The 15,360-nt window shown below is 46.0% G+C and overlaps 8 protein-coding genes across 8 annotated transcripts; 3 read left to right on the top strand and 5 right to left on the bottom strand. All coding sequences in view use genetic code 12, as the record gives it.

The window, feature by feature from the left end:
* Positions 1-67: 67 nt before the first annotated feature.
* Positions 68-820, bottom strand: CJI96_0002025 (uncharacterized protein; the record flags this gene model as incomplete). Its single annotated transcript, XM_029035503.1, has 1 exon — positions 68-820. One exon carries the CDS (start codon positions 818-820, stop codon positions 68-70), a length of 753 nt encoding a protein of 250 aa, XP_028890745.1.
* Positions 821-1,901: 1,081 nt separating this feature from the next.
* OCA1 (putative tyrosine protein phosphatase) lies at positions 1,902-2,492 on the bottom strand (the record flags this gene model as incomplete). Its single annotated transcript, XM_029035504.2, has 1 exon — positions 1,902-2,492. One exon carries the CDS (start codon positions 2,490-2,492, stop codon positions 1,902-1,904), a length of 591 nt encoding a protein of 196 aa, XP_028890746.1.
* Positions 2,493-4,051: 1,559 nt separating this feature from the next.
* Positions 4,052-4,528, top strand: CJI96_0002023 (dolichyl-diphosphooligosaccharide-protein glycotransferase; the record flags this gene model as incomplete). Its single annotated transcript, XM_029035505.1, has 1 exon — positions 4,052-4,528. One exon carries the CDS (start codon positions 4,052-4,054, stop codon positions 4,526-4,528), a length of 477 nt encoding a protein of 158 aa, XP_028890747.1.
* A 95-nt stretch (positions 4,529-4,623) lies between these two features.
* On the bottom strand, positions 4,624-5,355 carry RAS1 (Ras family GTPase RAS1; the record flags this gene model as incomplete). The annotated part of the gene is made up of 1 exon (XM_029035506.1): positions 4,624-5,355. The coding sequence occupies one exon, from the start codon at positions 5,353-5,355 to the stop codon at positions 4,624-4,626; it is 732 nt and encodes a 243-aa protein (XP_028890748.1).
* A 738-nt stretch (positions 5,356-6,093) lies between these two features.
* PHO23 (Pho23p) lies at positions 6,094-7,200 on the bottom strand (the record flags this gene model as incomplete). The annotated part of the gene is made up of 1 exon (XM_029035507.2): positions 6,094-7,200. One exon carries the CDS (start codon positions 7,198-7,200, stop codon positions 6,094-6,096), a length of 1,107 nt encoding a protein of 368 aa, XP_028890749.2.
* A 1,038-nt stretch (positions 7,201-8,238) lies between these two features.
* Positions 8,239-9,156, top strand: CJI96_0002020 (uncharacterized protein; the record flags this gene model as incomplete). The annotated part of the gene is made up of 1 exon (XM_029035508.2): positions 8,239-9,156. One exon carries the CDS (start codon positions 8,239-8,241, stop codon positions 9,154-9,156), a length of 918 nt encoding a protein of 305 aa, XP_028890750.2.
* Positions 9,157-11,426: 2,270 nt separating this feature from the next.
* On the top strand, positions 11,427-12,581 carry GPD1 (glycerol-3-phosphate dehydrogenase (NAD(+)); the record flags this gene model as incomplete). The annotated part of the gene is made up of 1 exon (XM_029035509.2): positions 11,427-12,581. The coding sequence occupies one exon, from the start codon at positions 11,427-11,429 to the stop codon at positions 12,579-12,581; it is 1,155 nt and encodes a 384-aa protein (XP_028890751.2).
* A 198-nt stretch (positions 12,582-12,779) lies between these two features.
* SET2 (histone methyltransferase SET2) lies at positions 12,780-14,972 on the bottom strand (the record flags this gene model as incomplete). The annotated part of the gene is made up of 1 exon (XM_029035510.2): positions 12,780-14,972. The coding sequence occupies one exon, from the start codon at positions 14,970-14,972 to the stop codon at positions 12,780-12,782; it is 2,193 nt and encodes a 730-aa protein (XP_028890752.2).
* Positions 14,973-15,360: the final 388 nt, after the last annotated feature.

The raw sequence follows: 15,360 nt of genomic DNA, 5'->3' as shown, positions 1-15,360 counted from the left end.
CGCCGCAGGCTAAATCAAACATACACTGTAGGTTCTTCGTAATGATGATTTTGTAGTTACACTTTTCTCAGATGAAGAAGAAGTCTCCTACAAGGCCAATGGCGCTCACAACAAACGCCGCACTCGAAATGGTAAATGCGGTCTTGTACGACTTCTTTACCGTCTCCAAGTTGTTGATGTACTCTTTCTTGCTCAAAGCCTCTTCTACCTCCTGCTCAATAGCAGACGTGGTTGGATGAATGTCGGTGGCCTGCTGTTGAGGAGAGTTTGGAGACGTCGTGGAGGGCGTAGATGAGCTGGACAGAGAGTCGCTTACATGGATGTACGACTTGCCCAACGAGCCATCAGAGTCCTCATTCGCTTGAACAGGAGCAGGAGCAGGAGCAGGAGCGGTTGTAGCAGCGTCGCTCTTGCTGGCCACCTGTCCCTCAACATGTTTCTGCTGCAAACCAGCACGCTTCACAATCTTGACATCAGCACTTTTCGCCTGAAGAACATACAGAGCAAGTGCCAAAGGAGCGCCCACGGCGCAGTACAAAAGATAGGGGTGTCTTCCCGAGGGAGGCGAGTACTTGTAGGCGGTGGAGAACAAGTAGGTGGTCAAGGAAGCAAACAAGACGTTTGCTGCGGTTGAGATGTAGATGTTGTTGGTGACCGCTCTCAACACAGAAACTGCCTGGGTGGAAGAGATGGAGACTTGGTTGTTCAACTGTCTTATCAACTCAGGCACCCTCTTGTATGACTGAAACGCCAAGTTCCCGCTCAAGAGCCCCAACGACGAGGCCCCAACGACCTTGATAACGGTTATGCACGTACCCATAGTAAACTTTCAGAATAGATACTTGTAGTTTGGTGAATGAATTCAGATGATCAGGAAGTGACTGTAGGGGGTGAACTGGATGGGTCAGGAAACCGCTTGTTTATCACGTGAGACAAATGCAACCAGAGGAAAATTGAAGCTAAAGTGGTGATCTTCTCGACAGAAACCAGCAGGTGATTTGAACAAAACGTTCTCCGGCAAGGCCAAAAAAGCAGTTATTTTGTTCCCTGAAAGAGAGATTTGGATTGAGCAATGAAGAACTGAGGGGGTATGTTTGCCTCCAGCGCGAGATTGGTGAGTGTGCTTGGTGCAGGAGTGTCACTGGGGTTGAGCCACAAAGAAAGAGGTCCCAGGATTGGGAACAGAGAAAGAGCTGGGGTGAGTGGGATGGAACTAGATGAGTAGAGTTTTCGAAGAGAATCAAGCCAGAGAGTGACACCAGAAGAAAATGTACTTTACAGTCACGATTCTAATGTTAAACATGCCTCGCGATTATCGCATTTTGCAACCAACGTAATTATATACTGTAAAAATAAGACAAGCACATACGTGGTAAGGACCTTGATGAGGCGAATTACCCAACTGATGCGGACTCAAGAACGCAGAAAGCATTTTCAGTGTAGACTGACGCATGACGGGATGCAAATTGAGAAGCCATGAGAAGGTACCAAAACCTACGTTCATGCTATCAATAAATCCATGAACTTGATGGCGAATGAATTTTGCTTTCTTTTTTGGTGAATAGCATGACTGCTTAAGTATTGAGCATCGAAACAAGAGGGGCAGCTGTGCTCATGTGAAGCACTTATGAGATCAACCGAGCCAATTGCTTGTGATGAAGCTGTAATGAAGTTAACTCGACTCAAGTTCAAGAAGAACTCCTAAAACCAAACCCTTCAATGCTACTTTCTGATCTCATCATGAAGACAAGCCGCGATACACAGCTGGATTTTTCTCACTTCCGTTTCCAATTAAAGAAGGCCACTTCCTAACCACCGGAGTATGAGCAACATGGAAGAGGAAAAAGTATATCGGCCACTCTCCACGCATCGGCGAGCTACTTATAGTTTGTCTTTCTCGATCAGCGTAAGAAATCGGGAAGTTTCAGTGGCTCCACCTCTACTGTCAGCACATCGAAGCTCTCTATGAGAAGCTCGACCAAGATTCTACCCCCACGAGCTCCCGCAAAACGTCTATACTCCTCGGACACACTGGCCAAATTCCAGCCCTGTAGTCTTCTTAGACATCCTATGACAGCACCCGTTCTATGACGACCCATCCCACAGCAAACTAGTAGCGGGTAATTGTCTTTATTACACACAAGCTCCAAAGCATTTTTAATTGTTCTCTCGTCCAACAGATCCCAAGGATTTATGTTGGAGTAGTTGTAGTCGTTGATCATCCCCACAAACTCAATATTTATGTTCTGACGAGAGCAGTAGTCTAAAAACTCTTCAGCGGGCTCTTCACTCGCGAGCCAAATGATGGTTTTGAGATTCAATTCTTGCAAAAAAGACTGGTTGATCACCAGCGGCTGGCCAGATCTATAGAGCTGCTTCTCGACAGGGCAAAAGTTCAAAGGAGGGATGATTCGCAGCACTGGCGCGGTGGAAATGCGTTTTTGCTGTAATGGGTCGACCGGCTGGTCGTCTTTGACTGCTTCTGTCGACATTGAATGCCTAACTATGGAACACGGGAATGGTTGTCGGCGATGTTGAACTCCGGAGACTGCCTATGAAGTAGCACAGAAGTCACGTGGAACTCGTAGGAAAGGAGGTTTTCGAAGGTTCCATGGCGAATATTGTGTATATCTTGAGGAGGTGATTGAAAAGAGATGTTGAGACCGATTTATGAGAATCTCGTTTTTTTGTAAGAATGGCGAAATCTGTGTGTATTTTGCTTGGGGTGGTCTACTAAACCTTTTTTTTATGTGTGCTCACCTACTGGAATTGGTTGCAAATTGTTCCCGAGGTACATTATTCACAATCAAGTTATGGGCTGCTCTGCGTGGAATTGAAAGAGTGTATCTATACACTCAGCTTTCTGATTGTTGACAAACACTAAGAAAAAAAAATTATTCTCTTCTGAATATCCACTAGCGTCTTCCTTGAGTCTCAAGCAGGTGCAGAGTGTCACAGTCGAACAGCGGCTTTGATACACAAGACATGCTGGATGGACGCAATATCCCATCAAGAACAATCTGTTTTTACGAATTTTGGCACAAAGTCTTTGAGTATTAAAACTGCTGCACTTCCCGAAATTAACCTTACTAGGCTTGCACTAAATTGAGCTTATTTCTGTAATTTTGATGGATTCATAGATTTCAAAAGCAATGTTAGCGTTTTAGGAGCAATCCCTCCGATAGTGTCAAAAATAGTAGTGGCTGGCGAATTTCACAAGTTTTAGCTCGTTGAAGCTGTGCCACATCAATCCAACTGGCCAGGTCTGAGTGATTTTGTGGTGTAAGGTCAATCGAAAGCTTTCAGAGACATCTCCTCTGAAAATTCAGCAAGCTGGATGCACGGAATTCTTCTATCCTCATAATTGCTCACTTCACGCAACCTTATGTAAATCGGTAAGCATTTCACTACCCGTGTATTTTCTCTTTTCTTTTTGTCGATTACTTTTGAATAAACAGGCGAAAGAACAATTTTTGAGTGGGAATATCCAGCTTTTAATTGAAATGTGTCAACAAAAATTTGAACAACTAGATAAATATAAAGAAATCGGTTTAACATGGATTAACTCTTTCTAATTAGCAGCAATAATGGCTCATAGAGAGACATGACCAAACCGCTGTCAAGGACGATACCATGCTAGGAGACAATTGAGGTATAATCCTATCAAGAGAACAGCAAAGGGACTCATCACTTATCGGTCTGTTCCTTGTACCCTTCTGAACAACATCCATCAAAGTGTATAATTGGACGGGTTTTTTGGTATTCTACCAGAGAAATATTTTTCGCAGCCATTCTCCACCGTCTACTACAGGTACGAGACAGACTCCACAACTATTACACCCAAAATGCGACAAACAAGAAAAGAGCAAATAAATTTTGACATCCCATAGCAAGAATACCCAGCTTTTTTCCCACAATCTGCGCAAGTCCGTTTCAAGTCTCCACATGTATCACTAGTCCCCAGTCATGGTGCTCGCACTACCTCATAGACGCACTTATCAACCGTGTCAAGTACACTTACAACGTTCCAGTACTAGTATCTCGATTTGCAATGGCTAAGAAGGACGCCACAAAGAAGGCCGCTCAGGCCGCACAGGCCGCGGTCGCTGCTCACACAGAAGACGAGAACGTCAAGACAATTCCTAAAACTTCTCAAAAGCTGAACTTGGCAGGATCCTTCAACGACGTGTTGGGAGCCGTCGAGGCTACATACAACGATTACTTGCAAACATTGACGCCTCGTCTCAAGTTAATCGACACGCTATTAGTATTCTTGGTGGCATTAGGTGTTTTGCAGTTTGTCTACGTGCTTCTCATAGGAAACTTCCCCTTCAATGCCTTCTTGGGCGGATTTATCTCGTGTGTGGGTCAGTTCGTGCTAACCGTGAGTTTAAGAATGCAGTATGCCACTGCTGACAAGGATAGGGCATCTAGTATTTTTAGCTCGATATCACCAGAAGTGGCTTTTGGCGAGTACGTCTTTGCCAGTTTGATATTACACTTCATCGTGTTCCATTTCATCAACTAAAAAATCAGATATAGAAACTGCGAAAACTTTTGTATTCTTTATTTGAAATTATAAGCTCGTTATTCTCTCTTCCCCCATGTCTACGGCGCAGCCGTCTACACAATCACACAACACCCGCTCTTCTCCTTTGGCGCCGGCGCGCTCGACAGAGTCTGAGCTGTTTTCCTCTCGGCAGCAGGCTTGCTGGGCTGGGTTGTCTTGTTGTTGCCACCATCCACTGCTCCATTAGGGGTTTCAGCAGCAGCATCGTTCAGGGCTGGCGCAGCCGCGGGGGTAGCGGAGGAAGCAGGAGCCTCCTGCTCCTGGAGTGGAACTTCGGTGGTCTTTTCATTAATTGATCTAACCAATCCGTAAAAGGCCTCTTCAACATTGATTCTCTGCTTGGCTGACGTCTCTAAAAAGGGGCAGTTCAAAGCTTTTGCCAATTCGGCACCTTCCTCGTAACTTACCTGTCTCTCAATCTCCAAATCTGACTTATTTCCCACAACCAACACTGGCACATTGTCGGAATCTTTGACCCTCTGAATCTGCTCATAGAACGTCTGCAATTCTTCCAATGAGTTTCTAGAGTTGATGGCATACACCAACAAAAAACCTTCGCCGGTTCTCATGTACTGCTCTCTCATGGCCAGATATTCTTCCTGACCGGCGGTATCTAAAATATCCAACACCACTTGTTCATTGTCGACTGTGCACTGTTTTCTGTAGGAATCTTCGATCGTAGGATCATATTCATCAACAAAATGAGACTGAATGAGCTGAATGGTGAGCGCAGATTTACCGACACCACCGCCGCCCACAACAACCAACTTATACTCTTTTAACATAATCTGTGCGGTGACTACTTCGTTTGGTAAATTAAAGACAATGAAAAAGAACACGTAGGAAAAAAAAAATGCAAGCAGCAGTCACCCGAATTGAGTCTTGTTTAAGTGTATCTGCCTTTGTGAAATGATGTTGTACAAGGCTCAATCCTTAGTTGGCGCACCAAGGGAAAAATTGGTCGTCGGATGCACGGGGGTTTTCCTGTGATTCCAAGGCATGTCTTTGCGACTAAAGTCCAAAAATACGAAAACACAATAGTATGATTGAGGAACGATGGATATCCGTCGGTCAATATGTTGTAGGTTTTGTTTGGTCTTTGATTCTTCAATAAAGCGTTTGTCTAGTCTATCAAATACTCTCATGTTGGGCGCCTCTTTGTATCCTGTACGACAAATGCATGGACTAGACATCAATATTTCAAGTATGCAACAGGGTTAAGAGCGATAGTCATGTCGATTCCAATTGTATCCTGAGTCTTGAATATAATATTTGTTCGGGCATTGATCTGTGGAGACCAGCTACCATTTGGGCAAGAGGATTGCCTGCCGCAGCTGGGCTGAAAGATGTGTAGCGATAGGATGTCTCGCATTTGCCTCTTAGTATGCAATGAATTTTTTCCTCAAAATATTCCCTGCTTCCTTATCATCAAAGCACACAAGCTCGTGGAGATTTGCTGGAGTTCACGTATAGTAGTTGCAAGTGAAGAGTTGCAAGCTCACCATTAAAACCCTCATCGACCCTCACTTGACTGGCTTCTTTTTCATCTTCGCCAAACACTCGTCACAATACCATTTGCCCTTTGGTGGGTTCTTGAAACCAATACACGGTAAGTGGAACCACTCTCTCTTACACGAATCTCCATCACATCCCACCATCTCTCCGAAGGAGACCTGGTCACAGTAACAGTACGTTGGCTCGCCCCCTGAGGGCCCCAGCAGACCAGCTCTTGCTCCGGTGCCACCCTCTTCGTCTTTGTCTTTCTTTGGTTTCGTTCCTGCGCGCTTCTTCTCTGGAGGCACCGGGCCCTTATCATCTTGTCCTTTACGTTTCCGAGAATTCAGCACCCCACTGTTGCCAGTACCATTGGCGCCTGCACCAGAATTGTTCTCTAGAGGCGTTGTTTCGCGCCCGTTACTTGCACCTCCACGACGTCGTTTACCACTGTCATCTTCGTCTCCATCTTTATTAGCTTTCCTCGCTGCAAGAGCCTCTCTTCTCAACTCCAGACGCTGCGACTGCGCCAGTTTCGCCGCCTCAGCTGCAGCAGCAGGATCATGGATCATAGCTCTGTGGTTAAGGGGTCCGAGTCTCACCAGCTCGGGGATCTCGTTGTTCCCTATAATCACTTTGTAATCATTATCAATTCTGTGCAAATGTTTGGCCATGACGTCGTTAGCTACCGAGGTAACGTGCATCTTCTCTTCCAAACATGGAATGACTTCAAAAATGCGTTTCTTTAAGCGGCCAAGCCTTACGGTCTTTTCATCTCTGGATAACGCATCTGGAGCTCCGTTTCTATGGAGATCGTCAATATAGCTCGTGATTTGCCTGTTAATCAATGGAATCGTGTTGATGCACTTTGCATCAATTTCTTTGAGGAGCGTTAGATACTTGACTAAATCAAGGGGCATGGCCTCAAAGGCATCCAGGATATCGTTTAAGCCTGGAAGGAGCTCATTGGCGTTGTTGATGTTGCGAGCTTTCTGCTTGAACTGAAGGAAATACTTCGTGAACGTGTCCTCTGCTTTGGCTTTATTTGCGAGCCTTTGCGACCTCTGTCTCGCCGGAAGATCTTGCAGCATTGACTGTAGTTGTGGTGAAAGGATGGAGAACGGCTTTTCGAGCATCACCAAGGTCGTGTGGTGATCAATAGTGAATGTATGGAATGAGAGTACAAAGTGGTAGATAGTTACCGTAGCCCGTGTCTAAAAGTAGCTTGAGCTGACAATTTGTAGCTTATGCCTCATAGCTTTAAGGATTCACTCTAGGTTAATCGATATTGATGGCGGCACGTGCAAAGTCAGATGTAATCACATGATCAAGCACGTGACAATGCCCCAGACTTGTCGATATCTGTCTTCTGTGTAATTATCCAAAGCACCATTATTAAACATGTCACAAATCCCAAGATTTTCCAACCACAAAAGTGCGCCGTGAGAGCAGAGGGCGCGTTGTTAAGTGTCGATCAGCGCATATGTCACCATGATAGCATAATAAATTGCAAAATGTCACGTGCCCACTGCCCAGGGACAGACGTTGTTTAGCAAGAAAACACCAAAAAAATATGGCACGGTGGCGGTAAAGGGAAGAAAGGAGACTTTTTTGTGAATTGTGATCCATTTGTTTCTCAATCCTCCTTCTTTTCCTTCTTGCTGCATTGTTTTAGCTTATTGGCTTGATCTCACCATTCCACTACGAAGCCCCATCTAGCGATTGCAAAAAACGAAAGGCAACTTTTACAAACTTTCTACTTACTTGAACAGGAAAGGTATCTTAAATTCCCCTTATTTTGGGCAACACAAAGCCGGGCTAGCCACCGCCGTCCTACCCTCGGCTTATCGATTGTTTTTCCCAATCCGCTAGAGAAGCGTATCATTTAGGGCCACTTTTGGCTGCGACGCCACAGTTGAACAGAACCCATATAACAGTGTGGGGGTTGTAAGCAAGAAAGAGAGATAATAAGAAAAGGATAAAATAGTGGAGAAAAAGATTGAAAGAATTTTTTTTTTTTATTTAAAAACTTACTTACTTAATTTAACTTTCGGAGAATCACTAACCGCCTCTGGCACCGCATGTTCGCCCCGGTCAACCTGACCAGTATTCATAGAGGTAAGACAGGAAAAGAAGAACGAATATTTTAAGATTCAAAACAAGTCAACCGCATCATGAGTTTCTCCATTTTCGGAGAAGACTCACCCAGAGGTGCCCAGCTGCCTGATAACTATCTCATAAGCCGAAACAGCCCTGTGGTTGTGGAACATAACGTAAGTTACACTCGTCTGGAGGGCCAAGGCCAATCACAGAACCAGAATCATCAGGTTGTCGTCCCAGACGCCTCGAGAAGGTCCCAGAATCGGCTGCGCAGCCAGGCCGACAATAAAGATACAGATTCAGATGAAGATGCTCGGTTTCTTCGTCTTGCTCATGAGGCATTGGTGGCAACAACAGCTAAATCAAACATGCTTGTAGATCCGACGATCGAGGACCTTCTCGCCAGGCTACAGTATGCTCTGCTGCCACATGGAAATCCGATCAAAAGGTCCCAGAATATTCACGCCAACGAGAACGGACAACTTATGATTCAGAATTTCTACGATGGGTTCCCAAACTTGAGCAATGATATCTTCACGAGCACCAGTAACCACCCGCTGAATGCCAACAATACAGGCTGGAATTTCTTGTTGGATAAAGACGAGAACCCATCAGCAGCCCAGGGGCACGGTCGCAGACAAGATCTTGGTCAGATTCGTGGAACGGCGCCAGAACTACGAAGTCAGCGAGATCTCAGTATCAGTGACAGTCGAAACACACTTAAGGAGGTTACTGCATCTCCGCTAGAGAGAAAGAACAAGCTTCAGCGAAAGTTCCCTTGTCCTGACTGCCATATGCTGTTCAGACGAAGCAGTGATTTGAAGCGCCATGGGAAACAGCATTTGGAGATTCCAGCGAATATCTGTGCTGACTGTGGGAAAGGTTTTGCCAGGAAAGACGCCCTCAAACGGCACAGAGGCACGCTAACATGTAAGAGAAACGCCCAAAAGGGGCTCTACGAGAAGAATCTTCAGTATCTTCGAAAGTCCTGAACGGGCATAACCATAATATTTATAGACACCCCTTGATAATGCGGTAATGCAATGAAGAATGTTTCGTAGGAAGGATGTGTCTGCACATGCGTTGTGTTTTTGAACAGGGTATAAAACAAAAACCAGTTTGTTGAATGATTAAAGGTCGTATTAGCAGGGAACCGATCCGAAAGATGATGCTAATATCCTTATCAGCCTAAGTCTGACAAATAGGTGATAGAATTTATTTGCATTGCAGAATATTAGTGCTGTCAAATAGCCGAATTTTGGGATAAAAATCGATTATCACTGCAGTCAAAACTCATCACAGAAGGTTTTCAAACATAATCTGTCCATAGATCGAATTGGGTATCGCAGCAATCTGTCTCGCTGCCACATTACTAGGCTACTCAGTCCATGGAGCGGAGCAACTACAAGCCTCATTGGACAAATAGATCTGCTCCCAGCATTTTAGTTTATTGTCAATGCTGCACAAGCTTTCGGTACAGCAGATAATAGTAAAATTTCATAAGATAAGGTCGACCTAGTGCGTTGCGAGCCCCGGCACAGGGAAGCTTCCTGTTGATGTGAGAGGCCTCGGATGGATGGAAAGTGCCACCGTTACCGGATCATCTTGCCGACAACATCGACGCTAGCAAGCAAAGGTTGTGCATAAGGAGGGGAGGCACACGCCCTTCTCATTGGCCAGAAACACGGCAAGTGTTCTAACGGTCTATGGCTTTTTTTCCCGACCCATGCTCTGTCACATGGAGCTCGGAATAACTGCTGCGGAAGTCAAATTCACAGTCACCATCAATGTGCCCTAGATGTCAGAAAAGGGCATTTTCCAGAGATTAAGAGGAAGAGAAGATTGAAGAGGGATTGACGAAGGGAAATCTTAGACGCGATGAGGTCTTCCGTGTGGCTTATAGTATGGGCATTTCTGGGCCCAATGTGAACTGTAGTTGTCGGTGCATGTGTAGAATTGATAGAAGGGTTTAGGGTTGGGGAGTGTTTGCAGCCAATAATCTGGGAAGTTGTTTAATGGCCAGGACAAGAGCAAAATTGAAATGCGAGGAAGCCTGAGCGATCACATCGACCGAATATACCCATATACCACAGTCCACATTCCAATCTCTGCTTAGTTCGACAATTACATTGAAGCTCACTGACTATAGTGTATCCAGTGAGTGCACCTGTCAATTCAGCGAAAGCAGACTAACATAAGAAAATAAACGCTCAATGTGAAACGACAAGCATGTCAGAAAAGTAGTTGGCGCCTCCCGCAATTCATCTAATAAAGTTTCTCACCACACCCATTTCTACCTTGTTTCCTCGCCATAGTGTGTGGCTGGTGCTTTTTCGCAGCCATTCAGCCGTTTCCGCTCCTCCAGCGCTTCCAGCGCTTCCAGCAGCTAAACAGTATTGATGGCCCAAAAGGGAGGTTTGAACGAAACTGACGTCATATTTCACAACGCCCACTGAGGCTGTTTGCTAAACGCTTTGCTCTTGACTCTTGTCCCATGCCAGTGGCCCTCTGCGTGCGCATAGTCAACCCTCACAAGACTCTTCACCAACCTCCAAAGATCCCCCACGATCCCCCATTTAGACGCTCTACAAACACTCTTCAGACCCTCTCAGACCCTCCACATAAAAGGTGGATGTCGCCTATCCCCCAAATTTCATGTTTTCCACCTCTCCTCCTTTGGCCTTCCATCTCCTCCCAGCAGGTGACCTCGCGGGTGAATTTGCACCCAACTGAATGGGACCCAGCAAGTCAAGTAAGCAAATGAAGCACCAGAACAACCCATTGATAAATTTGCATTTTGGCACTTACTTTGTACATTCTCTTATCTTCCTGTTCCAACGTCTTCCGTGCATTTTTGCGCTTCTTGTTTATCTCTTCGTGGTTCCATAGGGACCCTGGTTCCCTGGGTCTAGGGTGCCGCCTCAGTGCACTTACCTGTCCCAGCCCAACTTTCGTCCCCTCCTGCCCAAAAACTTTCCCCAGCTTGAAGCCTGCTGGAGACATGGTGTACTTCCAACTTTTTGCTAGTAATAACCTCACTCGACTTCCATCTTCCTCGTCTCTGTCTCCAATGTTCCCTTCTCCCTCTGGCTTCCCTCACGCTTCCACTGTGCCGAGGCCGGTGCGGTTTATCTGGGGTCTACCTCGGTTTGCGCGAGGGCGCCTGAAATGGACCCGGTGCGGCATACTTAAGCTCGCAACGGCCCGGAAAATCTACTCACCTCTATCTCTCCAACGCTCATCTACCCATTTCTCGTACAATATGTCCACACCAGCTCAGAGATTGCATCACATTGCTCAGATCATGGGCTCCCGCACCCTGTCGGAGAAGTCGTTGCTGCCTGCGCTGCCTTTCAAGATCTCCGTTATCGGCTCCGGCAACTGGGGCACCACCATCGCCAAGATCCTTGCTGAAAACGCTGCCGCCAGACCTCACTTGTTCAAGCACTATGTGGACATGTGGGTGTTTGAGGAGAAGGTCAACGGCCGCAACTTGACCGAGATCATCAACACCGACCACGAGAACGTGCGCTATCTTCCTGGCGTCCAGCTCCCAAAGAACTTGAGGGCCCAGCCTGATATTGTCAAGGTGGCCGAGGACGCCGACTTGTTGGTGTTCAACTTGCCCCACCAGTTCTTACCCAAAGTGTGCAAGATGTTGAAGGGCAAGGTGAAGCCTACTTGCAGGGCCATCTCCTGCCTCAAGGGTTTGGAGGTGACTCCTGAAGGTTGCAAGTTGTTGAGTACCGTCATTACTGAAGAATTGGGCTTGGCCTGTGGTGCTCTTTCGGGCGCCAACTTGGCTCCTGAGATCGCTAGAGGAAAGTGGTCGGAAACCACCGTCGCATACACCATGCCTAAGGACTTCAGAGGCCCCGGCAAAGATATCGACCTCTTTGTGCTCAAGGCTGCTTTCCACAGACCTTACTTCCACGTGAACGTTGTTCAGGACGTGGCCGGTGTGTCTGTCGCTGGTGCTTTGAAGAACATTGTCGCCTTGGCTGTCGGTTTTGTGGAAGGCTTGGGCTGGGGTGACAACGCCAAGGCTGCCATCATGAGAGTAGGTCTTTTGGAAACCATCAAATTCTCGCAAACGTTCTTCCCCGAGTCCGAGTCTGGCACTTTCACCAAGGAGTCTGCCGGTGTGGCAGACTTGATCACAACGTGCTCTGGTGGCCGTAACGTCAAGGTGGGCCGTTACATGGCCGAAACCGGCGAGAGCGCCGAGGTGGCCGAGAAGAAGTTGTTGAACGGCCAGTCCTCCCAGGGTATCATCACTGCCCGTGAGGTGCACGAGTTGTTGACCAACGTGAACAAGACGGAAGAATTTCCCTTGTTCGAGGCCACCTACCAGATCATCTACGGTACTGAGAGTATCGAGAACTTGCCCAAGTTGTTGGAGACGTGTGACGATTAGATTGGCTTGTATTCAAGTGCCAGATAGAGTAAAGTATTATTATCGGAGACCTACGTTCTCCCGGGAGAACGCAGTTAATAATTTATATTAGATTGATAGATATCCATTGCATCAAGGTGTAGTTGATCCTATTCTCGATTTTAGTTGTAATAGTACATTATATGCATAATTTGCTTGTTTTATAGCAGATTCACTAATTCAAGTAGCTTGCTTTTCTGACTGGCCGTTACTGTGGGTCTGTTCTGTCCGTGGTCTCTTGTTTCTGAACTTGATCAAAAACTTCTGCATGAAGTTCGATGAAAACTCCTTGAGCTTTTTGAGCTTAGCGTTGTCAAGCTCCTTTGGTGGTGGTGAATCAGGATCTCTCTTTGTTTCTTTACTCAGCAAAATCTTCACCAAGTCTCGAGCACACCCCTTCACGTTCTCATGACCAATCTCTGCTTCGTATTTCTTGATCATGTTGGGGATATATTTAGCCAAAGTCTTGGTCCATTGTACCTCCACAGATTCCTTTGAAGGCGGCAATTTTGCCCTGACCCTGGCCATTTCTTTCTGCTTCCGCTTCTGATTGATTTTTTCGAGTTTTGCTCGTCTGGCCTCCTCTGCTTGCTTTTTTTTCTCCTCCGCTTCTTGTTGTGATTGAGCTATAAGATCTTGTAGCAACTTTTCCTTCTGTTGCATTTCTTTAAACTGCTCCTCTTTAAGTTTACGAAGTTTCTCCTCTTCAATTGAAGAGAACTCACCCTCTTTGTGATTGGGTTTTCCAACTCTAAGTTTGCCCTTGGGTTGTTGATTTTTGAACTGTTTCTGCTTCGCAGGTCCCTTAGGGAACGATGGGCCCTTGGGCACAATCCCCTTTGGCTTCTCCCACTTAGAAATACCCAATTCCGCATGGTAGTAATACACTGTATCCGTGTTTGGATCCACGGCTTTCTGCCATCCTGGAGGCAACTCATCATCATCATTGACGTCACTTTGCGGCGATTCGTTGCCTCCTTGTTCTGTCGCATCCTCGTAACCCCAGGTTGGAGATGCCAGGCGCACAGTTCTTCCGTACAATGGGGACATGGACCCTCGGCCAGCTCTCTCCGCTTTTGCTGAGCCTTCCCTATTCTTGGGGATTCTATAGGCCATTTCTAACTTGCTCCAATCAGATAGAAGCTCAGATCCAAGTTCTCTAATTTCAGGGTTTTCTGTGTCCTCCACAATTTTCTTGACCACGTCCTCAATTTGAGACAGCTCGATCTTGTTACGTGTCATAGTGGGCCATCTCTTCAAAATCAGTAACACCTTACTTGTCAAGTCATCCAGATCCGATGCATGGTCTTTTAAAACCTGCGAGAGTGTTTTATAACCGTGAAGACGCACAATGATAGAATTGATTTTGGCATCCTCGGTCAAGTAGAGCCGCTCAATAATTTTCTCAGCAACAATGACGTCTTCAGCTTTCATCAAAGCAGCCATGGCTTTGCTCACGTCGGCTTCGCTTAATGCCTCAACCTCAAGGCTCTTGACGAAGTCTTCATTGATTGTAGCTTCAGCGTTCTGCTGTGCAACTTTGGCCTGCTTGTTACGCTTCAACCATGCTTTTTCTTGAGTTCTGGTCACACCCAAAGCTTCTGAAATACCATCTGGGAGTAGAAGGGCAGCATCCGTCTGAGTCTTTCCACCCATCCAACCAAGACAGTTGGCAGAGCCACAGTAGCAAGGTTGCAGCTGAGCACCGTAGCGATCAACATTATAATCAAAGGTGATCTCCTCCCCCGGTTGAATCTCACGCTTGGCAAATATTCCCATTCGTAACTTATCGCCAACCACCCATTTATCCACGTACGCATTTGGTGAACAGGAATGATTACAAAACCTTGCCAACGACCCCTTATCCGTAGCATCAATAAAGGCATCTTTCGTGAGCATCATAAAGTAGAAATGGCGTAGTTTTCTCGTGTCGTAGTCGATCATTCGTTGTCTGAACGTTGCCTCGTCTATCACCTCTCCAATGTACTCATATACAAATGCTCCCTCAGAAATGGGTTTTTCAGCAACCAAACCATACCCTTTGTTCTCTGTCTGGATGACTTTGACCTCACTATACTGTTTCTTTTGAAATCGCTGATTCTGACAGTCTTTCCCACAAAAACACAGCTTGTTTGTACATTCGACGGAAGTAACTCTGTTGATACAATGACTATGTTCGCCGCAAGCCATATTCATCTGCTTTTCATGATCCCATTCTTCAGCACAGTCACATGCCATGAGCTCTTTCAGCGCTATGCTGCCTAGGCTTTTGGATAGATAAGTACATTCCACAATCTCTGTAAACTTGGTCTTTGCCTCGGCCGTTTTGTCCTCGGCGTCCATGAAGAGCTCCGGTGTTGTCCCATTTGACATGATTTGAAGATGGCTTCCTTGAGGCTAGGTATTCAAAGCTTCGAGAAAAGTGAGATAGAAATGAAATGCTGGATATGTGATGCAAAAATGAAGTAAATGTACCCCAAAAGCAGCTAATAAATAGTAGTTCGGCTGGTATTTCGTTTCCCCTTGATATTTCCACTGCAAGGCTTGTTTTTCTTCTACTGTATTTTTTCCTCTTTTTGAGTTTTCCACTTCGCGCTCAAGATCGTGGATTTAAAGCCTTCACCAAAAAGCAAAGTGAGAGAAACAAACCAAACTCCCAGATTCTGTGACATTATCTAATTATTCGTAAAAGCCTTGCTAATTAAAGCGCTCATCGTGGCATTTTGAGTCATCTTCTTGTATCGCGATGACACTTCATCGA

Source organism: Candidozyma auris, chromosome 2, assembly GCF_003013715.1.
Source record: "Candidozyma auris chromosome 2, complete sequence".
NCBI classification, from domain to species: Eukaryota; Fungi; Ascomycota; class Pichiomycetes; order Serinales; family Metschnikowiaceae; genus Candidozyma; species Candidozyma auris.
Note: the sequence above shows the minus strand (reverse complement) of the source record. Positions and strands in the feature narration are given on the sequence as shown.